This window comes from Prinia subflava, chromosome 10, assembly GCF_021018805.1.
Source record: "Prinia subflava isolate CZ2003 ecotype Zambia chromosome 10, Cam_Psub_1.2, whole genome shotgun sequence".
NCBI classification, from domain to species: domain Eukaryota; kingdom Metazoa; phylum Chordata; class Aves; order Passeriformes; family Cisticolidae; genus Prinia; species Prinia subflava.
Genome location: NC_086256.1, coordinates 2,833,270 through 2,860,197, shown reverse-complemented (window position 1 = coordinate 2,860,197; position 26,928 = coordinate 2,833,270). Strand labels below are relative to the sequence as shown.

Sequence of the window (26,928 nt, the reverse complement as noted above, 5' to 3'; positions counted from 1 at the left end):
GAAAAAGAAAAAAAAAAGTGCCGCCAGCCGCCAGAGCCCGCAAAGTTTCTCTTGCACTGTTATCCGTGTTATCCCTCTTATCCCTGCCCGTGGGACGCGGCGCCGCTTAAACTCCTGGTTTTGTATTTTTAACCCGATTCCCACGCTTTCTCAGAGGGAATTCTCTATTGTCTGCGCGGGCTCTGGGCGCGGAGGGAGCGCGGGCGCGCAGAGCTGCGCCGCAGCTGCTTTTTTAATTTCTTTTTTTTTTTTTTTTTTTTTTTTTGGTCAGGGATTTGAGAAAACCGCTGAGCTTGACAGATTCCCCCCCTTTCCCCCCTCCCCGCCCGTACGTGCGCGCCGGCTCCGTGCGCGCCGTCTGGAGCGCCCGCGGCCGCGCACAAAGAAACGCGCCCGGGCGCGGGATGTGACGGACCGCGCCGGGGACCAATGGGCGGGGCTGGGCCTTGTGACGTCACCGACGCCGGCCCAATCAGCAGTGGGGGTGGGTGTTGCGACGTTTGAACTCCCCCGGGGGGAGGGGCGCGCCTTTTTTTTTTCTCGGTTTTTTTCCTCCTTTTTTTTTTTCTCCTCTTTTTATTTTTTTCTCTCCTTTTCTTTTTTTTTTTTTTTTCTTTTTTTTTTTTTTTTCGCCTTTTCCGCCGAAGTTGGCGGCGCCCCGCGGGGACGGGGCCGCTGGCGGGGCCGGAGCCTCGGAAACGTCCGGATTTAGCACCCAAAAAAAAAACCAAAATAGGGGAGGGGAGAAGAAGAGAGGAAAAAAAAAGCTTTTTTATTAAAGAAAAGGGCCACAGTTAAAAAATTATTTATTTTTTTAAAGTGTGCCTAGCAAAACGCTGAGTTGGGAAAAATGAGGATAACTTGCGCGCCCACCCGTTTAGCGCTCAAATATTCTGGGGTGGGGGAAGGTGCTGTCGATCTATTTTTTGGGGGAGGGGGGGTGTCCGTGGCTGCGGTGGGGCTGCACTTGACCGTGGCCCTTGCCTAGAGGGCGCAACCAGCCGTCCCGCGGCCAAAAGTCTCCCGAAGGGCGCCAAAAGTTACTTAAAAGATAATGCTGGAAACCGCAAAAGGCTGGGAACGGTGCGGCATGGACGAGTGGGGGACACAACCCCCTCCCCCTCCACCCCCGAAACAAGCTGCGGGAGGGGATTTTTCCTCCTTTTCCCCTGTAAATGGGAATTTTTCCCTGCGTGTGTCGTGTTTCCCCCCCCGCCCCTCCCCTCCAAAAAGGCTGCGACTACGCGCAGGGACGCGGGGGTCACCTAAACTGCCTCCAGCATCAGTGGAGAACGCTATTCCCAAGCGGAAAGGGGGGGGACACACCACCCGGGACACCCTGCGAGTCCCCAGGAGCGGGCTGGAGAGCATCCAAACCCCAAACCCAAACGCTGCCGGTGCCAAGACAATGCGCTCCAGAAGTGGCAGGAGGCGCGGGGGTATTTTTAATTTTAAGCGCTTCACTTTTAGATTTCATAAGTAAGAAAGAGGGGGGAGTGCGATGTGCCGAGGAATTTATGTGTTGCTATTTTTTGGAAGAAAATTATTATTTTTTTTAAAGTGGAATAAGCACCCTTGATTCTAAAGCGCTTGATTTAAAATGACAAGTGCCAAAGGCGATGGGGAAAGTTGTGGAAGGCAACGCCGCTTCCCCCGGCTCCCCCCACGCCCCATCGCTCCACGGTCAAGGGCCGAGCGGAGCCGCAGCCCCCGGGAAGAGCACAATAAATAAATAAATAAATAACAATTATGATAGGAAAAAAATACACAACCTTCCCCCCCTCCCCTGCAAAAAGAGGAAAACTTTGAGCCGAGCCCCGCTCGCCTCTCGGCTCCGCGGCTGGCCGCGCTGCGGGGCGGCGGGGCGGAGGGAGGCGGCGGCGCCGCAGCCCCCTCCCCGCCCCTCCCCGCCCCCGCGGGCGGGCGGCGCGGGGCGCGGGGCGGGCGGTGCGCGGCGCAGAGCGGAGGGGCGCGGAGCGGAGCGGAGGGGCGCGGAGCGGGGGCGGCGGAGGGGCGCGCAGCGAGCGCTATGCCTTTAACGGCGCGCGGGGCAGGCATGCCGAGCGCGTAGTGCGGGAAAGTCGAGGCGGGGTTAAAGTTCAGCTCATGGAGCGGCTCCGCGCTGGCTGCAGTTTGGCAGAGTTGGAAATGTGAAAGCAAGAAGCAGGCTCGGGGCTCCCCCTCCTCTCCTCTCTCTCTCTCTTTTTTCCCCTCCTCTCTCTCCCTCTCCCTCTGTCTCTCTCCCCCTCTCTCTCTCCCTCTCTCCCCGCACACGCACACCTCCAAACCGCAGCCCCCCGCAGCAGTCATGTATTCTCCGCTCTGTCTCACCCAGGTAAGCGGCCGCCGGGGCGCGGTGGGGCCGGCGCTGCGGGGGTGCGCGGCCGTGCGCGCCGGGGAAGGGGCACCTCCGCCGCTCGCCGAAACTAACTTTGCTGCCTTTCGCTCGCATCCCCCCCCCTCCACCCCCTTCCCGCACGGCCATTTGTGTCGGCACATGGCTAATGGCGCCTACTTATTAATGCTTTAATTAACGGGGGGGCCCGCGCGGGCGCGGTGCTGCGGGACGACCCGCACGGCCCCGCCGTGCTTGGTCATCCGCGATCGATGCCGCCGATGCCGCCGCCCGCGCTGGAGCGCCCCGCACCGCCCCGCACCACGGCCCCGGGGCAGCGCTGGAGCCGCTGCGCCCTCCCTGCCCCGGGCACGGCGCGGCCCGCACCCCCCGGCACCGCGCCCGGGGCTCCGCGGGAGCGGCCGCGCCGGCTCCGCGCCCCCCCAGCGCCCCGGGCACGGCGAGAGGGACCGTCCCCCGCACCTGGGCTCGCTCCCGCGGTGCGGCGCGGTGCAGCCGCCCCCGCGCGGAGCGCCCTCCGCACCCGCGGAGGCCGCCCCAGCCGGGGGACCGTGCGTGTGTCCCCCCACACGGACACCCGCAAACTTGTCCCGCGTGTGTCGCGGGTCCCCCCCCGCCACCCTCCCGCCTGCGGATCGGGCCCCCGCGGCACTCGGCGCAACTTTTGCGCCCCCCGCTCGCGGCGGGACGGGGCTGTGCGGGCAGTGGAGGGGGGGTGTCGCTCCGCGGTGCCCCCCGCTTGCGCGGCCGCGGAGCCCCCGGCCCCCCTTTTCCCCGCGCGCTGCTGCAGGACGCTGAATTACACCCCTTCAATTAGCAGGATATAATGGTTTAACGAGGAAATGCTTTGTGGCGGACTCAAACCCCAGATTATTTCCTCCTGCAGGAGATTTTGACTACATTATTCTTATTAATTTAATTGGAATATTTTTTTTCTCCCGGTGAGAAAGCCTCTCCGGGCTCTTTCCGTCGAGAAAAAGGCAAGGAATTGCAGGGAGAGGGGCGGCAGCTTCTCAGGCAGCCCGAAGAGCTGCAAAAGTTTTGTCCCCTAATCCCGTTGCGGTCCCCTCTCCTTCCTCAGCCTCCCCAAATTTTTGGGGTGCTGGCGAGAAAACACCAGGCTGGCTGGGGCACGAAACTCGCAAACCGTACACTTGCTCAAAAGGCAGGAGGAAAAGTGTGAGCAGCGGGAGTTTGCAGAGGATGGGATGCAGCAACTCCGGGCTGTGCCTGGGCAAAGTTTGTGCCTTTAATTCAACTCTGAGGAATACCTGGTTTTTGTCAGCGCAGCGGCTGCAGGAGGGACCCCCGGACGCTCCGTGCAGGGCCCGCAGCGCCGACGCTCTTGGCATCTCCACGTGGGGCTCCTGGGGCTCAGTAGGCCCAGTCGCACATTAAGGAGAGAAAATAAATCCATGGGCTGCTTGCTCCCTGGCCCAGTCGTGTCGTGTCCCCGTCCCCCCCCTCCGTGTTCCCCCCCCCTTTTTTTTATTTTTTTTTTTTAATTTATCAAAAGAAAAGCAGAAAGCCAGGCATGTGCTTTGACTCCGTTAGGAAAATCTTGCATTCTTGCTGCACGTTTGGAAAAGTAATAGGAGGATTAGAGGCCTCCTGACAAACTCTTCCCTCCGAAGGATCAATTAGGTGATTCTATCATTTTTCCATAGAAAAAAGTGGCAAACCGTGAGCTATTGCAAGTAATTTCCTATTTTATCATTTCAAGAGCTTTTATTGATACAAGTTTCGGGAAGGATTTTCTTTTTCTTTTTTTTTTTTTTTTTTTTTTCTTTTTTTTTTTTTTTCCCAAGTTTTGGTTCAGATTTAAAGGAAAGCTCTTGAAAGTGGGTTAGAAAAGGAAAACAAACAGAAATCCTGGTTCTGAGCATATTTATCCAAGCCCTGGAACCGAAATGGCACAAGCATTTTGTGTCATCTGTCAGGAAAAATCCAAACATCGTTCCATTTACATATCTGCTGAGGAGCTAGGAAATAGTTGGGGAACATATGCACATCTCCTCAGATTTACAAGCAAATGGATTGTAAAAATATTAGTAAGGGTCTCTGTAGCTGGCTTAATTTCAAAAAGATCTGCAGAAATACATTGTTTCAAAGCCTCCTTTGCAGGATTACATTATCGCAGGCGCCTTTGGGTTGGGGTTCTTTTGTCTTAAGGTTTTTGTTTTGGTTTTTTTAACACTTTTTTGAAGAGCAGAAGAGAATTTTAGGATAAACAGTACAGAACTGTGCAGCCCAAATTTTTTGTGCTGCTTAGAAACAGGCAGCTCTCGGAAGAGCTGTATCCTTAAACTTTGGAGAGGAGTGCAATAAAGAAAACCCCAACTTTTTATTATCGCTTTGCCAGCTTTCTGGTGTCTATTATTTTTAGGTAACCCATCCAACACTGAGGGGGGGAAGCAAACGGCTTTGTCAAATACTTTCAAAGTTTCCCTTCAAGCTAACTTGTGGAAAGGGAGAGATCATTGCCTTTTCTACCAGTTCCTTAAAATCCTGCTATTTTGCAGCGAGGCTGCAGACAAGTTGCACATCTGTTAGCACACTTGCACTGACACATTTCCAAAACTTTTGGGGTTTTTTGGGGGAGGCTGTAATGCCACTGAAATAAAAAATTGCATTGTGCAGAAGCTGCTCCCCCCCTCCGTCCCCGCGTCCAGCCCAATTCTGTTTGATCAGTCCTGGCTGCTTTTATTTCCACTTGGACTTTGCTAATACCTCAGCGCCGAGATTGAAGCGGTGCGATTTTCCGGAGCAGCGTGTTTACCAAGACACTTTGAAAGTTGGTCTGTTTATGAGTCGTTAACCTTTTCTCCTCATGCACCATTTTGAAAAGACACGTTAGGGTGTAACAGGGACCTGCACACCTCGCGCCCGAGCAGCGGTGCTTCTCATTTACTTCAGCCACAGACCCTGACTTTGCACCAAAAAGCATCTTGGTTTTTTTTCCCCCCTCCCTTTAAAGTGGTTTAGTGTTTTTTTTTAATGGTTTTTTTTTTTTTTTTAATTTTATTTTTGGATGTTGTTTTTACCTCCCTTTTCAGGTTCACATTGTAGAAATCAGCTTTAGCGCAGGTTAAAGCAACTCTCTCTTGGATGTTATCCAGCACCGAGCCAAAAAAGTCCCAAGCACATGAGATCAGGCAGGACAAAGCGCTGCTTAAAGCAGAAAAGTTAAAATATTTCAGGATGTACCAAGACGTGTTTGGAAAGTGGGAAGGCTGGAAGCGCTGCCCTGGCTCGCTGTGGGGCTGTTGAGCCTCTCTGCTCTGTGTACCTTCGCAGATAAACTTCCACTTGACAAAAGGCCTTTTTTCCTTGACGCTCCCTGAGTGGGGAAAGGGAAGGACAGGAGGGATCAGGAGGGAGGGTTGATTATTTTTAATAGCTTGTAGAAACCTGTAGTTTTTATATTTTTTCTTCTTTTTCACCCCCCCTGCCTCACCCCCCTCCGTGAGAGCTGTTTCTGGTGGGTGAGAGCAGCTCCATGTGCTGGGATTGTGCCTCCTCTCACTTTTTGAATCTGCCGACTGCAAACTCACAGCAATCTTTTTTTTTTTTTAAACTTTATTGAAATTTGAAACTATCATCTTTTCCCATAGAGGAGGGGGAATAAAAAGAGGAATGTGCCAATCACCGGAGTGATTTATTTTATTTTACCTGCTTTTATTTTAGTAATCACTCCTAGTACTTAGATTGCTGCCGCTCTGCTCTGATGAAATATATTGTGCTGTTAGGAAAGTTTTTAACAATCTGTGTTTAAAATAAAAATAAATGCAATGGTGCTACCTATAGATTTAAGTATCTAGAATTGTGGGGCCACTCAAAATAAGTGCAATGAAAGCTTTTGGGAAGTCAGCAGAAGGTCTTGAATTACGACAGGATTTTGCTGATAGATATTTCTACTATTGATTTCTCAATTTTTCATAATTTCTGAAAAGAACAATGCAAATTAAAATAAAGTGTTGAAAGGAAGTAAGATGTCTGTTTTAATAACCATATTTGTAAGACCCATAATGATTTGGGTAAAAAATGTACTCCATGGGATAATTAAAAAAAAAAAAATTAGTTTGTTAATCTAAAAATCCCCAATGTTTCCTCGCACAGGGGTAGGCAGCGGGTGGCTTTTCCCATGCTGGGGAAAACGTTGCACAAATACTTTATTTTTCCCTCCTGGAGGGCCCAATCCTGAGAAAAGGAGGAACTGGAAGTAGGGACGTCCCCAGCACGCAGCACTGGATCAGGCCCCACAGGCTGGATACGTTTTTATGTGCAGCCTGGAGTTGGATCATTCATTTATTCAGGGAAAAAACAAGAAGCATGGCCCCAGTATATTATAATATGTTTTGATCTCTTTGGCTGATTTATGTAGTACTTAGTGAGGAAAAAAAAATATACCTATATATATATAATTATTAAAAAAAAAATCAAGGGGTCTTTCTCACCTTTTTTTAGCGTCAGCATAATTTTAATTGCGATTATTTTTGTGCCAAGGGAGAGGGGTGATCTTTAACTCCTCGTTACACAAAGCAAGCAGTGTCTCTGGATGGCCAAACTAACTTTCCGAGTAGGGCATTTCTTTTTAAATATCTGAAAATGTGATGCAATTAATAATTCTTTGTGTATTTGCAGAAGTTGTGCTACAGTTTTCTGTTATTGTGTTTTTCAATTTTTTCCTGGGTTTTTTTTTTTTTTTTTTTTAATGGGAAGGCTCAGAGTTTGACTTTCCCTAATATGTCCAGATAGCAAATTTTTTTCTTGTTTTGACTAAATATAAACAAAAATATTAAAAAAAAAAAAGATAAATTGCAAGGCTTGCTTTTTCTAGGATTTTAATGTTAGTTATGATTGTGCTTGTGGGATAAATCGACCGCGGTACTTCTCACTCCTTTCGCTGTTTGTGAGCCAGAGTGAAAACCACCCTTCATTGTAATTGTATATACAGCTATAGTGGCATTTTACTATTCTGCCGGCTGCTATTTCCAAATATATCTTAGGGAAAGTTTTACTATACTTTAGACTTCCCCATACAAACATTGATTGGCATCCAAATGTTTAGGATTTGCCAAATTGGCGGGCAAACGCTGGCTACACCGCAAGCAGCGGGGTCAGGGAGAGAGCAAAGGGAGATACGCACTCCGAAAGTGGACTTGCAAAGGAGCTTTTGGCTTTTAACTCATTCTGCCCTTTTTTTTTCCTTTTTTTTTTATTTTTTGAAGGTTTGGGGATTGGGGAAAGGGTGCCAGCATCGCACCATCTCCATCTGGGCGCTTGGTTGAAGTTGGACCCTGTTTTTGGGGGGCGGGAGCGGAGGTTTCGGGTCGGCGCAAAAGGGAAGCGGGGATGCGGTGGTGACGGGTTCAGGGTCCATCAGCGAGGGGTCCCACAGCCCTTAAAATTTATCAGCACCCTCCTAAATCTCACCATCCCACAAAAACCCCGTTTTTGAAGGCTCTTTGTTGATGGTTTCGGTGACATCAACCCTTCTCTGTAACTTTTTTCAGGATGAATTTCATCCCTTCATCGAAGCACTTCTGCCTCACGTCCGAGCGTTTGCATACACGTGGTTCAACCTGCAAGCCCGAAAAAGAAAATACTTCAAAAAACATGAAAAACGCATGTCAAAAGAGGAAGAGAGAGCCGTGAAGGACGAACTGCTAAGTGAAAAACCCGAGGTAAAGCAAAAATGGGCATCCAGACTTCTGGCAAAGCTCCGGAAAGATATCAGGCCTGAATTTCGGGAGGATTTTGTTCTCACAGTCACAGGAAAAAAGCCTCCGTGTTGCGTTCTTTCCAATCCAGACCAGAAGGGCAAGATGAGAAGAATTGACTGCCTTCGCCAGGCAGATAAGGTCTGGAGGTTGGACCTTGTTATGGTGATTTTATTTAAAGGTATTCCGCTCGAAAGTACTGATGGCGAGCGCCTTGTAAAGTCCCCACAGTGCTCTAACCCCGGGCTGTGCGTACAGCCCCACCATATAGGAGTTTCTGTTAAGGAACTCGATTTATATTTGGCATACTTTGTGCACGCAGCAGGTAAGTGCCTTTCTCTACCACCTTCTCCAACTTTTCGGTTATCTCCGTGCCGGGTGCCGTGCCCCGGTGGCGGCTGCATGAGCCGGGGAGGGAGCTGGGGGTGCCGGTTTATCGCTCTCCCGGGGTGGCGAGGAGGGTGCCAAAACTCCCCCCCTCACTTTTATTTATTTTTTTTTTTAATGGGGTTTTTAAGGTGCAGCCACACAAAAGTGGCTCTTGTTTTCCCGCGGTTAACAGCATTTTGGGCATCCTTCACAGGTATTATCCTAAATGTTGTCCTAGGAGGGCTTGCAGCCATACATGGCTTCCTTTATCCCAGTTTTGGGAGAAAGCAGATAGATTTTAATTTAATTTTTTTTTTAAATAAAGTTTGCATATGTTATGCTCAAAGTTGTCCAGAACGGCTAGAGATGCCTGAGGCCTGTGGGTCAGGAATACCAGGTACCCTCACCCCTCACAGGGATGAGATGGGGAACGTAAATCCTGCAGGACTGGAGGGAAAGTAGAAGACATTCCCTTGAGTAATGCTAGAGGGAAAAGGAGACATTTAAACCCCCCAGAATACCACAATTAATACACCTAAAAGCTAAGCAAGTCTTGAAAAAAATTCCTGATTTGACAATATTGTGCTTATGAGGAGGAGCTGAGATGTTTTAACGTGTGTTAAAAATCTTGGAATCCCACTCCAACACAAAGTACATTCTGCCTGTGGCATGGCTCGATGTGCTCAGAGGAAGTGTAGTATATTGGCTGGCATGAAATAACACGCTATTGTAGTTCTCCTGAGTGATTGTAGTGCAGAAAAACGTGTGTGTGTGTGAAGTGCGAGGCCCTGAGTTTCACCTATGGGATGTGTGGGTCCCCCAGCATATCCTGACTTGTGAGCTGAGGGGCTGGACAGGCTGGAAAAACAGAGGAATCATATTAGTAGAAACCACTTCTGTATAAATATTTATCGGTAAGAAAACCAAGCAAATTACAGCCCAGGGAGCCTGTATTTCCCGTGCCAACTTCTTTGAGAGGGTCTTGCAGAAAGTTTTGGCTTCCCCAAAGCTTTTCTGCAGTGAGTCCCTGCCACGGTTGTTGTGTTAGGCAATGTCGCCGCTGGGATTTTACAGATATGATCCCTGTTCGGAAATAACTTTCGAGTATCCTCATGGCATTTCCTACAGATAAGCTGCAACATTTACTTTGCACTTCGGTGTGAGGTGGTAAATCATACTGCACGTTTATGGTGAAAGGGAACTAGGCAAATATTGAGGAAAATTATTTATTTACTCTGTGCTTTATTATGGCCACCATGAAGGAAGCATTATGGATAAATGGCTAACTGAAGGGAGCCTGGGGTTGGGGCATTTCAGGTCACCTCCCGTTCCATCTCCAGCCCTGAGGGGACCATGGACTCAATTCCCTTTTGTCTGCCTCAGTTTCCTCCTCCGCATGTTGGAGTGGGGTTGTAAATTTAAAATGCTTTGATATCCAAATAGAAGCTATAAATGTCTATTTACTGATCTACAGCACACGGTTTTTTATTATTTAGATTTATATATAGCATGGTGCTGGTAAATACTGATCCATATTGTATTTCCCAGGCCCTCCGTGGAGCGCGCAAGTCGTTGATAGGAACCAACGGTCTTGGCTTAGCTTGCATGCAGGATCACAGAAACGTAGGATGAGCAGAAAAGGACCAAACCCAGGGGTGGGAGCATTTCGGGGAGCTTCAAGGGATCTCTCCCTGTTATAACAGTTGGGCAGTAGACGTTATAAAAGTTCAATATTGTGATTATGGATATACCATCTTATCAGCACGCCAGTGGCTAACAGTAGCCTTGATTAGTGAACTGTTATTTATCCCTGCCTTCATCATCAACAGGCAGTGATCGCACCGATTGTCCTTCGGACTCGGTGTTTGCCGCGGAAACTCGGCGCGAGGCCTCGGCGCGGTTTTTGGGGTTAGATTTGGGGATGGTGTGAGCAGCCACGCGCCCGTGCAGAGCGCGCCGCGCCGTTGTTTGCTGATTGCACGCATCGCATTGTGCTCTCAGTGCGGGAGCGTGTGCTGGCATATTCCTGCTAAACCTCAGCGGGGAGGGGTACAAGATGATTTTTGGGAGGTGGCACAGCGTGGTCGCTGTCTATATGGCTTCACAGAGGTGTACCGAAAGCCTTGTGTAGAGCTGCCTCTTTTTCTTTCCCCGTTTTTTCCTGTTTTTTTCCCCCCTCCGATGTATCCCAGCAGTCTTTGTTACACCTGAACATTGGCCAAGTTGACAGCCATTGGTTCCCGCAGACCCGCAGTAATGGCAGCTTGTGCCGGGTGCGCAACAGGAAAATTACAAAAGAAAAAAATATTAAGGGTCCTTTGTCTCCAACTCCATCAGACCCCGCTCCCCAAATGTATGGACCGCGTGTTTATAAGGAGGAAGTCGCCAGCGCAAATATTAGGTAGGCTGGTCAACTTACATATAGCGGATTTGACAAGCATCTGCTATAGTACAGAAGATTTGTAAACACTAAACAATGTTTTTACCTCCTTAAAAGTTTTGAGAAGTTGCCAGTATTGGCAGGAGGCACAGACTCCGAAACGTGCTTGAAGATACGTGCCAAAACCATTGTGACCTTTTCACCCATAGTGCTCGCTTCTCTTTTTCTTGTGGGTTGTTTTTTTTCCCCCCACTTTTCGTCTTCTTTTCTTGAGGGGAGTATTCTGTTCCAAGATGCCCTTATTCGAGATGACTTCGGCAGCAAGATGTCCCTTTCCTTCTAAACATGTAGGATAATTATTGCTTTGAATCCACGCTTTTCCTTCAGTAGGCACTATCATCTGTAAGGGAACACATGTGCACAGATTTAAATAGTGCTTCTTACAAAGCTACTGAAATCAATTATTCTCTTTAAGAACTGGCTAGAAAGAGAAAACAAAAATATGCAAATGGGCAAACTACATGTCATTTTCATTAAAAGGATAAAAAAAAAGAAATTAAAAAAAAAAAAAAAAGGAAAGGAAGATCTGTGCTTTGTGAATTAGAGGTTGACCAAAAAATGTATTGAAATCTAGAGTATTGCTCTCAGTTTGCAGTTTCTAATCTGCTTAACTAAAAGCAGGCGGCATTTTCGTACCCTGAACTTGGGTTTGCTTTTTAGTTTTCACTTATTCTGCTCTTGTATCAAATGACAAGTTGGAAACCATTGTGGCAAACCGTTTTCTTTGTGGGAGTCGAACAGTAAAGCTAATTTATGACCGGTCCTCTACCAGATGATCTGTATCAGAATCTACAATATACTAGGCACGTGGCAAGGTCACAATTTAAGTTGTTAAGGTCACAACCTTAGCCACCAGGCATTTGACCTTTTAGATAAAGTTAACCTTTGTTCATTAGTAGGCACTCAACCGAGAACTTTCTGGAGTTTTTTACTGCTTTGGAGTTCCTCCTGCTAATGTGGTCAGATTGGGGAACAGATTTGCAGTAGAAGTAGTTAAATTTTCTGAGAGGTCACAGTTTTTAGAGACTTGTCCAGTGGCCGAAGCGGGATGGTGGGCCAGGAGGCGATGCTGCAATGCTCGGTTTATTTTTTTGGCCGGCCATCGTTACGCGCTTCGGGCGAGAATTAAACTCGTGAGGTATTTGTGGCAGAGAAAATCTTTTAATCTTTCAGAAGGACATTTAAAGATCCCAAATTTCAGAAAAAAATGTGGGGCTAGATTTTATTTACGCGAGCTCGTTTTTCTGTTCACATTTAAATTCGAAGGCAGCCAGAACTCAACCTTATTTCTGTGACTGAAAATTTACTTAACTTCTAGATATGCTCTGTGGCTAATTGCTGGGCTGTGGCGTATAGCACATGACCTTGAACTTTAAGCTTCGACCCATTTTATGTTCCCATCGACAGACTTAAAATATTCTACTTGGGCCACCATAAAGAGGCGTCGATGGGAATAACCCAAAGACGGGTTAATGCAGAAGCCCCCGCGCCCGTGGAGGTTTTGGGGGGTCTGAGAGGTACCCGAGGCTTTGCGCCGTAATCTTTTAGTACAATTGGTATTGATTGTTGCTGCATTAATCCTGTTAATAGCCACAGCCGGGCCGGGTGTCGCAGGGGTGGCAGAGGTGTCCTGACAATACCGTACGTCACCGAAAGAGCTGTCGCAGCGCCTTCAACTCCCGATCGCTGCCCTGCAAAAGTGGAGTGCTCGACGGTGGAAACTATTGCTGGCTCATACAGAAACACACACCATATTGTTTACTTAATTATGCCGGAGCGAAGGCTCATTTTTAATTATTTAGCTGACTTTCTCGCTCTGCTCTGATACCACATTTATTATTTAATTTGGAATCAAAAGGCCTTGCACTCCTGTTAGTTTTTGATGCATTTTACTTTTGTTTTGGCTACGTTATTGTCATTCCATCGTACGGTAATCCAGATAGCCGTGATATGCAGATTGGCCAGATGGTCATGTTAACAGATTGAGAACCTACTTCCCACTGCTAAAGAGCAGGTGTAAGATCAGTGGGCTTTTTATTTTTTTCTTCTCCTTTCCTCCCAAGTTTTAACCAAAATGGTCTTTAGACAGATCATAATGGTAGTTAAAAAGGGGCACATTTCAAATGGTGTTTGTTCTGTGGAGATAATGCATATTGTGTATGTCATTTTTACGCCTATCTGAAGACTTTTAAAGCATCCGTGACATTCCCTCAACCTATAATGCTTTGAAAAACCTAATTCCAGCTCATGGCTGTTCCAGTGTATGTCTAAAACCATCCTGAAAGGGTTTTTTTCTGCAGACAGATTCATTTACTCTTACCAAAAAAACACTTCAGGCAGCTTTGCAGCAGGTATCTCACATGTGCTCCCTGCACAGGGCTCCCAGTGCATGCCCAGGAGAACCTGAACAGATCAACCTTCAGCTGAGATTTTAATGTTTGTGGGCTGATAGAGTTATTTTTCTACTCCATTATTTTTTTGCCAAAGTGAGACATCTGTAGCTTTAAAGAAAAAAGTGACACTAAGACATCTCACAGTATTTCTGCCCTCAAGGAATAAAAGGAGAAGGCAGATTTTGTGTTGTTTTAGCCTTACAAAAAGTACCCATAAAAAGTCAGCGGTGGGAGCCTGGGTCTCTCTCTCAGTTGGGAGGGATGAGGAGAGAACAGCCACAGCTCCTCAACACCCCAAATTTCATGCACCCACCTATCATGAGCACACATGAGACACGGCAACCTACACACCCTGCGTGGCACAGAGAGATATCCCCATCTTTGGAGGATCTCCTCTTTGGGGAGCAGGACTGGCTGCTCGCTGCAGCCACGAGCAGGGTGGGAGCTGACAGAAGCAGGATTTAGGTGGGACAACTGCTGTCCCTGTGCGGGTGTAACTGAGCCGGTGAGTATCCGTGATAATTCAGATACTAACTGGTGCGGCACTCGGGACGGCCTGCTCTATCACGAACCCCTGGCAGGAGTTCAGTCATGTGGTTTAGCTTTTCCCTTTCTCCAACAACAACAACAGCAACAACAAATAAACACGGGATAAAGGCGTATTTCATATGCCCAGGATGTTTTCCAGGTGATGGGTTGGGACAGTATAAGGGTGTGTTAATTCCGTGCCTCCTTGCTTCGAGGTGCAGAAGCAGGAGAAGCCTGTGAGTGGTAAGAAAGTTGCCCAGTGCTTCTGGCTTTTTTACAAGCAACTGCACTTTTATATTTCCCTTCTTTTCCACCCAATGATGAATAGCATTAATTTAGATCTATTTAAGGCGAGTGTGGGAGAAACCACAATCTTTGTTGTGGTCACTGCTGTACACAGCGGGGCTGAATGTTTCTCTTGGTTGAGGCCTCAAAGCTGAATCTGGAGAACCCAAAACATCGTGTCAGCTTTTCAAACCCTTCAAAGAGACAGTGGAATCCTAATTGTTCATAAAACCCGCTATTTATTATTACAGTTATGTATTTTCTCGCCGTTCGGATGTAAAGGAAAGGGCATCCCTCGCTTTCTGAGCCTTGAGCTTCTTCACAGCTCCTCCTCCTCCTCCTCCCCCTGATGCTTCTGGTTCAGGCACTGGTGAGGTTTTTACAAGCAGCAAACAAACCCCAACCTGCTGCTCCAAACCCCCTCAACCTCTCCCTAAAAGCCTGCAATTTTCTACATGTATGGGACCCTCCATGCCTTGGGGACTGTGCCCAGCAAAATGAATTTGGGGCATCCTCACTGTGAGCCATGGATCTGGCTCTGCCCCTGCTCCTTTCCTCACAGACAAGGGCTGGAACTGATGATTAAATTACAGGCTGTAAATTCAGGGGAAATTATTTTAGTCTCCTAACAGCAGCCGACCCGGACATTTCCTTACGCCAGTGAGGGCTTGTGGTAGATAAGCCTTGTCGGTGGACTAAAATTCATTTTAATCGCTTTGGTTTTCCCATTCATGTGGTGCAACCACATCTCTAGTTGTTGTTGATTGTTGCCTGCATTATGGGAACCACCAAAAACTGTGACTGACATCAGCACCTGGGTCATGGTGCCTCGGATGTGTGGGGCAGTTTCATCCCAGCAAGTTCTTTTGGGCGCTTGCAGCGTTTTCTCCCCAGCTGCAAGGACAGTGCCCAGATGATCCCATCATCACAGTGCAAATAATTTTAAAGAGAAAACAGAGTATTTATATCTCTATTAAGTGTTTCTGGCTACCTTTGCCCCATGTCGCTGCCCAGGGGCGGATGTAGGGTGCCTGAGCTTGGCTCTGTGTGTGGCACCGCCGTGGCTGGGGATGCAGGAGCAGGATGTGGCGCGGGCGGATTTGGGCTGGACTCGGAGCCGCTGCCTGTGGAACACACGGGGGCCTCCATTTTGTGTGCCAGGCTCTCACGTGCGGCTCAAAATGGAGAGCGGCGCGGTTGAGTTCGGCCTGGAGCGCAGCGTGTGGGCTCGCGTCACCCGCCATCCCCGTGCCACCACGGTGCAGCCAGACCCATGGCCAGACCCAGGTGGGCTGTCCTGAGTTTGTACATCCATCGGCTGCTCCTAAAGGGCGTTGATTTTGTCTCCATTAATATCCATCCTCCCGGGCCGAGTGCTGTCCTGGTGTCACGGCCGGGGCCGGCATGAAGGCCCCGGGGAGTTGTTCCTCCTTCCCGTGGGTTTCGGCACACATCAGTGCCATTAGATCAGCGAGATAAAATCAAGACGGGTTTAATGAGAAGCTCTTCTGAAAGTTTCCTGGACTTTATTGTTCATAACTTGGACCTGAGTCGGGTTATTTACACATGAGGATTAAAAAGCTGCAAACAACTGTGTGATTTTTAGGGGCTTAAAGTAATTAACATATGTGGGTAGGAGGATACACGGCATGTCTGCGTTCCTTTAAAATATAAATCACAGTTATTTAATTATGCTTGGAGAGGGCAGATTTAAGGATATACTGCAAAATGCATTACCTATTATACCAACACGATAATCTTATTAACCTTGCTTTCTACTTTTTAATTTTATTGTGCACCCTGTACAACTCTTATGATATCAAAAATAATTACTGGGAGAATACATGATGTCAGAGGTCCAATATGACATTTATCTTCACAGTGAGGAGACGGCTCTCTTGTGCATTGCATCGCAGCTCGGGAGGCACTCGGCAGATCCACACCGGGGGGAAGGAAGCAGGGATGGGTGTCATCAAATGTTCTTTAATGCACACAAGCGTGTTTGCAGATTCGTGTTGTAACTGAGGGATGGTTTGACCAAACTTGAGGCAATTCAGCATCCCCAGGCCTTCTAAATTGTGTTTTACTTGCTCATGCCGTACAACTCCTATAGGTGAGCCAATATTTCAGGGCGGCTCCTTGCATTCAACCCCAACCCCAACTGGATTAAACTGAATTCTCCATCCCATGCCTCTTTTTATTATTATTTTTTTTAATCCATCTCTCTTAGTGTTTGAGACATGTTGATATTTCCCCCTTTATTTTGGGAGGGAATGGGTGAGGGTGAGGGGAAACAAATGCCATAATAATATCCCTTTTCAGAAGAATATAGTTTAATTTTGTGTGTGCGTGCAGCAGCTGCCATTGGCAAGCTGTCGTCTTTGTTGCCATGGGCTTTTTTTTTTTGGCATGCGTGCCAGAACATGATTGGATGTTCCAGCATGTTCATGTTTTGGGGTGAGATATATCTGTAGTGAAGCACAAAATTATCATGGGGTTGGTAGGTGTCCAAAGTGGGGCTGTTTGGCCAGGTGGACAGGCTGTGCTGGAGAGGGTCATGTGAGTGCAGTACCTGGTGGTTGTTTGGTCAATGAGAGAAAACTTGCTGCTGCTCTGTCTCTTTTGACGATGTAAAAAGGTGGTTTAAAAGCATCAAAGAAGGGTGTGTCCTCCAGCAGGACATCCTCAGGGCGCAGTGGGAAGCCCCTGGTGTTACCTGGGGGGACTGCTCAGTGCGTTTCTGCTGCCCACGTCACTCACTTGATGCATGGGAGGTTGTGTCCATCCCCAGCTCTTGCTGTGACTGTGGGGAGCTGGATGGGGGCACAGAGGGGTGGAACACACCTTCCACAGGTGTGAAACCAGCATGGCATTCACCCATGAGAGCTGCAGGTGACAGCACATCCTCCAGAGCTGCCACCATGTCACCAAGCCCTGGCCACAAAAAGGTACCCAGTGTCGTTCTGCTCCTTGGTTTAATCCATTTGTCATATCCATGATATGCCCATAGCATCAGTATCTAAACAAAGTCTAAACCTGTTCTGCACTGTCCTCTGTGCTGTAAATCTCTCTGCTCATCCCAGCCACTGTCACCCCGCTTTGGACTTGGTGTTCCTAAAGATTTTTTCCAACGCAAATGATTCCATCATTTGTAGCACACTTTCCCCACTCCAGTGGGAAAGCTGGAGTGCCCTTCAGCCCAGGAAAACTACCTTGTGTGATCATTGTTAGGTGCAAAATGCATTTACAAACTCGTGAGTATTTCATAGGGAAGCATCTCCTTACAGCTAAACTCTGGAAAGCCCCTGTCAAGGGGAAAGTTTTCGGAGCGAATCCAGGCACTGTGCACAGTCTGCCAAAGGCTTCACGAGAAACAAGGGGTGAAGAACTAAATGAAAAGTGTTGGGACAGCCTCTTTCTGTGTTTTTCTGCATCTACCACTTTAATCTTGTGCGTGAGGGACAGGTAATGAGCTGCCTGAGCTTTGTAATAAACATCACGTCTGGTTAAATCACCATTTTTGTGTTTAAAATACCTTGTAATGCACTAAGCGAACAGGGATACATTCCTGTAAGGGTTTCAAAAGACAAGTTAGATAGTTGCTACATTTATTGTCAATATAGACACTCACTTTGAAGATTTTAAAGCAAAAATACGTTGTCAATCAGCTTTCATTCTAAGAGTACGCGCTTGAAATTTTTCTGATCTTTTTACTTAATAAGGTTTTAATTTGATATAGAAGAAAATGGCCAAATCCCCAAGTGATGCTGGAAACAGGGTAAAGTTTAAATTTAATTCAGGTTTGGTTGGTTTTGTTTTTTTCTTTTGAGGCCAAGTAGTTTCAAGTAAATCAGAAGAATGAATTCTTTGTATTGGGATGCTTTTCTCAAGCCCAGCTATTGTTGGGATGCTTTTACGGAGGATAGCCACTTGCAATGCTTTTATTGTGCGGTGATGAGGACTTTTCCTGACGCCACAAGGACTTCATTAAAAATAGCCAACAAACCTATTTACGTTCGGGTTTTGTGTCAAAAAGGGAAAAGTAGTTGTTGCTTATCTAAAAAGTAAATCCTGCATAATTTTATGTGAAACTTTCACAAGCAGTTTGCCTGGCTGGGGCAGCACCAGCCTCGGTAGCAGCCGAACCCTTGCAGCGGGCAGAGGTTTGGTATTTCTGGAAAAGTTGGGAAGAGCACACTGCAATCAGTTAAGAGTGGGATTTTTCTGGTCAAGATCTTGTTATTTCTTTTTCTTAGAGAAGGACATCACCTTCAACAGTTCTGATTTAGATTCTTCCCAGGCAGATGCAGTTACAAACACCCAGCCACGGAGCTCAGTGCTGTTTGGGGGTGCACACTTTTGTCTCAGAAGTGCATCTTCAAGGTTTCTGTTCTTTCTAACCTAGATAAATGAGCGTGATTTAGGCAAAATAATGTGTTCAACTTCCACTTTAAACACGGACATTGTTTCTTTTTCAGTGAAAAGCTGGAGGGCAAAATCATGGTGAGAACTGAGCGGACCAGTTGTTTTCCATGTGCGTGGTCTTTAGTAATAAACTCTCCCCTAGAAGAGTGAGGTGTGTCTCACAGTGAGCAGCCCCAGGGTGTGAAGCTGTCTGTCTGTGGGATGAGGATGGTATGAGCAGTGTCCCCCTCCCAGAGCTGGGTTCCCTGCTGTGGTCCTGTACGGTGCAGAGGGAAGGGACTGTTTGTGTGCTCCTGTCTCTCTGCAGCCTGCTGAAGTTTGCTGTGGACATGGCCCTGGACAAAAGCAAATACAGACAGTTTTCATTCCTGACTGTCCTGTTGGTAGGGTAGGTTTCCATGAGATGGATCGCTAAGGAATTGTTGCTTTTCTCCCCATTCCTGGCTGGATCTCTTCCCAGTTTTGCCCTTTGCAAGCGGCTTTGTTTGCCCAGGCTTGGAGCTGAGTTACCTTGGCTGCACTGTGCCTTCATCCTGAGTTTGTGCAGTTCATCCCAGTTTGGGGCTCCAGCAGTTCCAGGGATGGCCAAAGGGAAGGCAGGAGCACGCGTGATGCAAAGTCAGGATATACAGGGCATTTGGAAAGAGTGAAATGAGTCAGAGTTTGAAAAGAAAACGGGACATCTCTGTCCACATGGTTCCAAAATGCAGGGCAGCGATGCCTTGAAGCTGATAAATGGACTTTGAAAGCCTCAAAAAACTTTCTCTGCTTGCAGGAGCGGTATTTAATATTAATAATACTTCCTCATTAAAAAGGATGAGGGATTTCTCAGACAATTTTGTTCATGGACGTGGTTCTCTTGAACAAGCATTGTCTACCTTAGCAACTTCTCCAGGGAACTTTCCAGCTCTGTGCTGGGGCTGCTGGCGCGGCTCGAGGACGGGTCAGTGGCCATGGAGGCTTTTAACATTTTAATTGCCTTCCTCCACTGATTGTGACGATGACCTGTTTGTTTGGCTTATATCTCTTTTTCATATTTTTTTTAAAAAAGGAGGGAAAAAAGAAAACAAAGGAAGTACAGTGCTGTGCACAGAACAGTTATTAAAAACAGTTGGGAAGCATATAAAAGGTACTGTTTGTGTGAGAAACGGGACAGCTGTGATGGTCTATTGGGAAAGTGTGTACAGATGGTGGTAGGGAGGGGAATGATGACTACATGGCTGATAAATGAAATACAAAAAGCATTAAATTGGTGATCTTTTTAAAGAGTACACTTTTGGTGAGCATTTTTGGTGCATCATTAGGGCTCTTTGTCTGCCTCTTATTTCGCCAGGAAGTGCGACTATTGCCGCACATTTGTGCCTCAGATTTTGTTTACAAATAAGGAGCCTGTTTAATAAATCACATACCATGGAATTATTAAAGAAGATAATTAAGCACACGGGTTTTTCCTACATTGGGAATGGGCATGGGATCGTCCTAAAGACCTGACAATACCACAAATGCGGTTGGGCTCAAATCAGTACGGTAACACATGGGATTTCCTGGAGCCTAAACAGATCTCTTTGTTTTGCAAGAAGTGGGATCGACGGCGCGGGCTGGGTTCAGGGACGGAGGTTTCGGCATTTTGAAACCATGGAAGGCAAAGCACTTGACATTTTGTCTTTGTTTGATATTAACTTAAAATCCCAAAGGTGGTGGCACCCAGTGATGAGTGCCCAGCTGTGGTATCTGGGAGTTGCTGAAGCTCCCAGGGGTTGCAGGGTCTCACTTTTGGAGTAGGCAATAAAGGGAAGAGGGATAGAGGAAGAGTTGGAGAAAAAAATTTTCCCTGTAGTTCATAGGAGAGGGATCATCATCTTCCCATCCTTAGAGCTTTATTCCATCCCTTATGGAGCTCATTTATCAGGGGCTGATGGACATTAAGGCAATATCTGTGTATTTCTGCACACTGCTGTAGAGATGGTCACTCAAATGCTGCAAACCTCAGCATGGGGAGTTTTTAAACTAATGGGCACAGTAATCCCCCTCCTCCCAGCATTTCTTCCAGTTCCCAGCTGAAATAATTCCCGGTTTCCCTTTGCCTTCCCTCTCACCCACCCGTTGCTTCGTGTTCCTGCTCATTGTTTCTGGGTGCCATCAACAGATGAAAGCATTTTCCTTAATAATAAATAGTCTTTGGTAGTGCTGTGCTTTTCCATGACCCAGACGGGTGTCCGGCCACCCCATGAGCCCCGGCCATGTCATTGTCCCTCCCTCAGGGGACACAGACCAGCGGCAACCTCAAATCCCTCTCTTGGGTGGCTTGAAGTGCCGCAAAAAGGGAGTTCACCAAACCTCCGTAACCAGAACCAGCTCGCAGGGGATTTTTCTAATTTTTTTCGTTGATTACAAGTTTATTGATGGTCTGAATTTTCTTGATTTACAAACCTTCCAAAACTTCAACATGCCACTTTGGGGATTATTTCTTCTCCTGACACAGTATCACAAACTCCTCTTGTTACCAGATTTGATGAATGACATGTTTCAGTGTGCTGCCTTTTGGGCCAAGCCAATATTCTTCTGCATTTTCTTGAAACCTAGAAAAAAGGAAAGATTTTAAAAAGGTTTAATGTGAAGAAAATGTATGACAACTTGATAGATTGCTTGGGACTTCAGTGTAGTAATTGTATAAAGTAGGTTGCATTTTTTTTTACAGATGCAATATATTAAAAAGAACAATAGACAAAGAGACGTAAAGCGCGAGGACGGAGAGACCATCTCGGCCAACCTCTGCAAATTTGTTCCAAATTTCAGTTATTAAATATCACAAAAACATGTTCATTGCAGTAACACTGTACATTTTCTTGGCTGCTCACATCTTGAGTCATTTAAGGGGTTTTTGTACACCTTGACGTAAATACACTTCATCTCTTACCAAGAACACACTCTGCTGCGTTTGCAGGACACGGTGGAGGGATGATTTAGAAATACCTCGGCGTGTATGAAATGCGTGGATTTAGAGAGGATTCCTTCAAATAATTGTGTTATTTTTTATCAGTGTGAACGCGTGGTCTCCTGGAGCTTCACTAAGTAGACGATCCAAGAGGTCTCCTAAGAGCTGCACTGGTGGGTACCCAGAGGCAACAGAAACAAGCAGATGTTCAAGATGCTGCTGTGGTGCCTCTTGGTGATACTGGACCAAGTGTATTAGTCTTGGCCTTGCAGCCTCATCAGCGGCAGATGGAAACAAGAGATGTGGAGGTCTCTCTCCTTCTTTGCCTCAGTGCAGAGCGTGTATTGCACAAGGTGTCTGCTTAAGCCCCCAGTAGAAAGCCAGATTTCTCTGCTGTCTTGCATAAGGATGGTTTAACCCGCCATCCCTGAGAGCAGAACTAGGCTCTGAGCTGTTGGGATTGGGTTCTGGATCTCCACCCTCCAGAGCCTCATCGGAGCAGCCCAGTGCAGAGTCCACTCCCTGTTATTCTGCTGCTATTTCAGTCTCTCCTTTGGGATGTGCTGCCAGCCATGAGGAGAGGGCAGTGACAAAATATCAGGGGACCCTGGATAGTGCTCCAAGTTTTGAAAGAAAAGGTTAACTCTTCCTGAAGCAGTGATATGTGTCTTGATTAGTTACTAATTTCGCACTCACTAAAATAATTTTCTAATAGCCGCAGTAATAGGAGAGCCCAGCTGCATTGTATGGCTGTGGTTTACAGCTTGTGTTTCCAAACTTTTCTGTTTTTTATTTTTCTTTTGCTGTAGGGTCTTGGTCTTGCCCAGCACAGATGAGCCTCAGCTCCATTCGAGATCAGGTAGAGCGCAGCCCCAGAGCCAGACCCCTGTCCCCGACAGGGACCCGGGCAGAGTGATGCTACTCCCATCAGCAGATTACAGGAAGGCAACTATTAAGAGTAGAAAGCTATTAAGCAGTCAGGTTTTTATTATGCTTTAGTGTTTTGTTTAAGTCTGTTCTTAATTGGTTGATTAATGTAAGCAAAGTCCTTTTCTCCCCCACCATCTCTACAGATGGCAAATGGTAGGTCCCAACTGTCATTGTGCACAAAAAAGGTTATGGTTCAAAGTCAGAGATCCAGAGATACCACGATAATCAATCATAGGAACTTGTCTCGCTGTGCCCAGCCAGGCAAAAGTTAGGCTTGGTAGGAACATTCCCTCCAAACTCATCTGGAGGAATTGCTTTACACTTTTATTTTTTGGGGGGGGACAAGTTGCTGCAAAGTTCTTGCAGCCGGATCTGGGGCGTTTTGATCAATCCCGGCAGAGCCGCGGCGCCGGTGCGCGTGGCCAGGGCTTTTTTCTTTTCGGCATCCTTCTCCTTGGCAGGGACTCTATGGAAGCAGGAGGTGCAGCCTGTGAACCTCACTGCTAAAAAATGAGTCCGGCAGAAATAAGACCAGGATGTCTGCTTTAGAGAATTGCCTTCAAATACAAATCTTTGAAACGTTTTTCTTTTTTTTTTTAATCTAAGAGGATGATTTATTAAGGCTAACTTCCTTCTCAGGATGAAGCATAGAATTATGTTTCTGGTATCGATCTCTAAAGAGGATTTGCATTTTATTCATACTATAAAAGTGCTTTTAATGGAGACATCGCGGTAATTGAATTTATACTGTGTGTAACTATCGAAGTATCTTTTTAATTATTTTATGTTATGTAATACAATAACTAAATCTAAAGCCTGTGAAAGGGGATGGCTGTACTCTGTCCTTAAGAGTAACATATATAGCTTTTAATATTCTAACGGTGGAATGCAGTTAAGGACATTCTTTATTTGAGGGAAAAAAAAGAGGGGGGAGAGAGAGAGAGAGGAGAAAGATTTCATTACATTCAGCACAGTATGAGACTAAGTCAAAGTAGTTTTGCTAATTAAATTCAATTGCTATCCATTAGACCAATGGAATGAGATGAATCTACCATATAGCTGACACAGCACAGGTATGCAATTTGGCTAAATGGCCATTCCGGAGCTGCAGCACGCCTTCCTCCGCTCGCTCGCGTTTCCAGGCTCTCCATTTCTGCGCGGAGCGGAGCCGAGCAGCCCCCGACGCCTCTCGGGGAGCACGGCCACGTGTTGGGATACGCAGGCTCAGCGCCCGAGCGCTTCAGCATGTGCTGCACTGAGCTCATAAAGTCCGAAGGAAACGGCGAGATGGGTGGAGGGCTTTTTTCTGAGTTCATTCGTGGATATTTTCCTTTTCTCTCCCTCCTTGTGCTGCATAGAGCCCTCCAGCAGCTGCTGAGAGAGCAAGTCTGAGTTACCAAAACGAAAGGCAGTGAGCAGGGTATGTGTGCCGGCATTTTGGCAAGTTGTACTACTTGGGGAGATCTTGTATGTCAGACAGAGAAGTCTCCTACCCCAGTGAAATGACAAGAATACCTCTCAAGCATTGGCGGAGGCAAAATTTTGACAGCCAGCAAGGCTGTGATGCTGCTGAGCGCACAGATTTACACTTCCTGCCAAGATTAAAACGGGCTAAACCCAAAAAGGGTATTAAGGATTGTCACTTTAGGAAGAAATAACGCCTTAGTGTAATGTGTGGAGGCGATCGGCCTTCCAATAGTTTTATTTCCTTAGATCTCGCGAGCTCACATGTAATGGTTGGTGTCATTGGGTCAGGACTGGCAGGACAGAAAAATAAAAAATAAATTCCTAAGACAACTGGGATGAAAAATTTTCCACCTCCTCTGTTTGGATGCTGGCGCTCAAGTTCCAGTTTTGCCTCTCGCTGGAGCAAATCGCGGCAAAGTCTGGGGAGTTCGGTGTGAACGGAGCCTCTGAACTTTGCTTTCTGCTTCTGATTAACTGCTGAGGCGTATTTTCCTTCGAGCTATATTTAGTGAAAGGAAAAAAAATTGCCAAGTTGGGCTGAAAAAAGGCCCAGCAGAAAGCTGGTCATTTAAGCCTCTCTTTGCTGTACCGTATCCTTAAACTTCCTTCCGACGGTATCCTTAAACTTCCTTCCGAGCGCAACCGGTGATGCTTTTTATGATCAATCTTTCGAGTCGGCGTATTTGCTCAATAGAATCCAGACAAATAAATGTGAAGAAAAGCATCCTGCTTTAAAAGAAGGAAACAATTAAACCTCCTACTTTGTTATTTACAGTAACTACCTTTTTTTACCAATTGTCGGAGTTCGAATGGAAGTAGCAGTGTGAAGAGGGAAATGTGGGAACTTTCATTTGTCGAGACTTTGCATTTCTTCTGCTTTATAGCCATCAGAAAAGAGATTGTTGTGCATTCTATTAAATACTGCCAGTATGATTAATTTAAAGGGTTACATTTTATTGAACCCTGGTGTAGATGTTCTTTGTCAACTCACATTCACTGCTAGTTAGAGTGTGTGTCGCATTTATCAAAACTTTCTGGAGCCCCTCTCACCTCATTAGCATGTGAATCTCTATTGAGCAGTTAATGTCCGTTACAGCGAGAGTGCTCAATTCTTGTTTTCAATAAGCCAGTTGTAAAATGTCAGACTGTCACTTACAATATAAAAAAGCAAAAATGATGGTATTTGTAAAAATGTTATCACCTCATAAAAACAAATTGTAAAGACATGAAAGTGATCTTGGTATGCTTTGCTTTCAGAAGTGAGTTAGTACAGCTGCTTTAAATACCAGTTGTCTGGATTCCCACACTTTCCTACCAATGGAGAGGTTTACACAAGCATAATTTAAGTTACAATTACCCTAATTAACATCTCATTTGCATAAATTGTTGAAGTCAAAACAACAAAGAATTGCTTAAGAAGCTTAACCCTATTTGTCCAAAATAAAGAGATGAGTTTTCACTTTGCAATCAAAGTTGGCAGGTTCATTATGTTGGAGCTGGAATACAAACTGAAGTTATACTATTAATTAATACTTTACATTTTTATGATTGGGCTATGCTTCTCCTATTTGCAAGGTGTGAGATTTCAAAACATCTCACTGGTGCTATCAGAGGTGCGGAGTTGTCAGGTGGGGAGCTCCAGGAGTATTTCTGGAGTTGGTAAACCCTGGCTCTGTCCCTGTCATCCCTCTTCTTTGCACACACCAGCAAACCTTGGCTTAGTCTGCTCAGGCTGGGAGCAGACATCCAGTATGGGCTGAAAATTCTCATCCTGGATTGTGGAGTGGTGTGAAGAGGCCAAATGACAGCAGTGACAATAGCCATGATGAGCAGACACCCTCTGTCCCTGCCATGGCCCATCCACCTGGGTCCTTCCAAGTGTTTCCAAACTTTCTGAGGCTGCTGCAAATTTTGGCCCTTAGCTTGGAATACAGAAATGCGGAGAAAGAACTGCAAAATAAACTTCAAATACTATTTATTTAGTGAAAGCACAACTAGTCTTCCAGTTATGGTTTCGGGGTGTGGGTTTAGAGAAGCTTCTGCTGCTTATAGGTGAGTCTTCGTCCTGCCCTCTGATCCACGTCATTTGAACATCCCAATCCTGGTCAGTGCCTGCAGCAGGCAGAGAGGATGGATGAGGCTTGGCCAAAGCTGATGAAGACAAGGGAAGATTTCCCCTTGGATGGTTCCTTCCCCGTGTAGGTTAAAACTGTTACATCGGCTTTTTCTACACCTACTCAGTGTCTACTACAAAAAATTACATTTTCTGTGCCTCTGCCATTGATGGGGCAGTCAGTGCTGTGATGCTGAGGGGTTTGAGCAGGGTGGGATGTGGGGAAGCTCGTTAGCCTGTGGGGATGGAGGGTGGCACGGGGTTTTGATGGGCTGTCAGGTGCCGGTGTGCGGGTGCTAATGAAAGCATTCCCAGTCGCCGGGGCCATATTTTTCTTTCCTGTATTATCTTGTTGCAGCTTCATTAGCTAAGTCAGAGTGAATGTGCATTAGCCCAATAAAACCCTTCCTGCAGGCCTGTGATTTAGCATCCCCTCCCAGCAATGCCCTCTGGATGGAGATTATCCGCCGGCGTCTGCAAGTAGGTGCCGATCGATTGAGCTGTGCCGGAGCCCTGCGTTGAGCTCAGGTTTAACTCGAGGCTGAACCTGTACTGGAAAGCTTTGCAGAGCAAAGACCCCAGTGAACTTGTAATTGTAAACCAGCTGAACCAAAGAGGAATCTCGCCTCGTGGTTTTGCATATTCCTTTTTAAAGATTGCGTTATAATTGAGCGGTTGACTTTCGTGTGGCGCTCTCCTTTATGAGCCAGTGATTACACAGTGTAGGGCGCTTACGCTCTGAACATGAATGAATCTGCCAGTTCTACTACAGTACTCTTTATAAAATAACAAGGCTTACCAGGTGGCAAGAATTGCATAATTGAATTGGACTGAATCCTGGTTTTCCCAACCCAGAGCGGTTACACTTAGACGTAAATTACAATTAAAAGAGACAGAATGTTTCCATTGTATTAAGAAACCTTAATAGCAAACTTTTCACCCATAAGGCTCTGTTCTCTTCCTG

The 26,928-nt window shown here is 46.6% G+C and overlaps 1 protein-coding gene across 15 annotated transcripts in view; it reads left to right on the top strand.

The window, feature by feature from the left end:
- The first annotated feature begins 1,926 nt into the window (after positions 1 to 1,926).
- Positions 1,927 to 26,928, top strand: part of NFIA (nuclear factor I A) — a 248,922-nt gene continuing 223,920 nt past the window's right edge. For 5 of the 15 annotated variants that reach the window (XM_063406963.1, XM_063406961.1, XM_063406956.1 and 2 more), the window contains exons 1-2: positions 1,932 to 2,335; positions 7,873 to 8,404. In XM_063406963.1, coding sequence (XP_063263033.1) covers positions 2,309 to 2,335; positions 7,873 to 8,404 — 559 coding nt within the window. In that variant the 5' untranslated portion in view covers positions 1,932 to 2,308. Of the gene's footprint in view, positions 2,336 to 7,872; positions 8,405 to 21,217; positions 21,247 to 26,928 lie in introns of those variants that run through there. The other 10 variants (XM_063406955.1, XM_063406960.1, XM_063406959.1 and 7 more) reach the window with 7 other exon arrangements.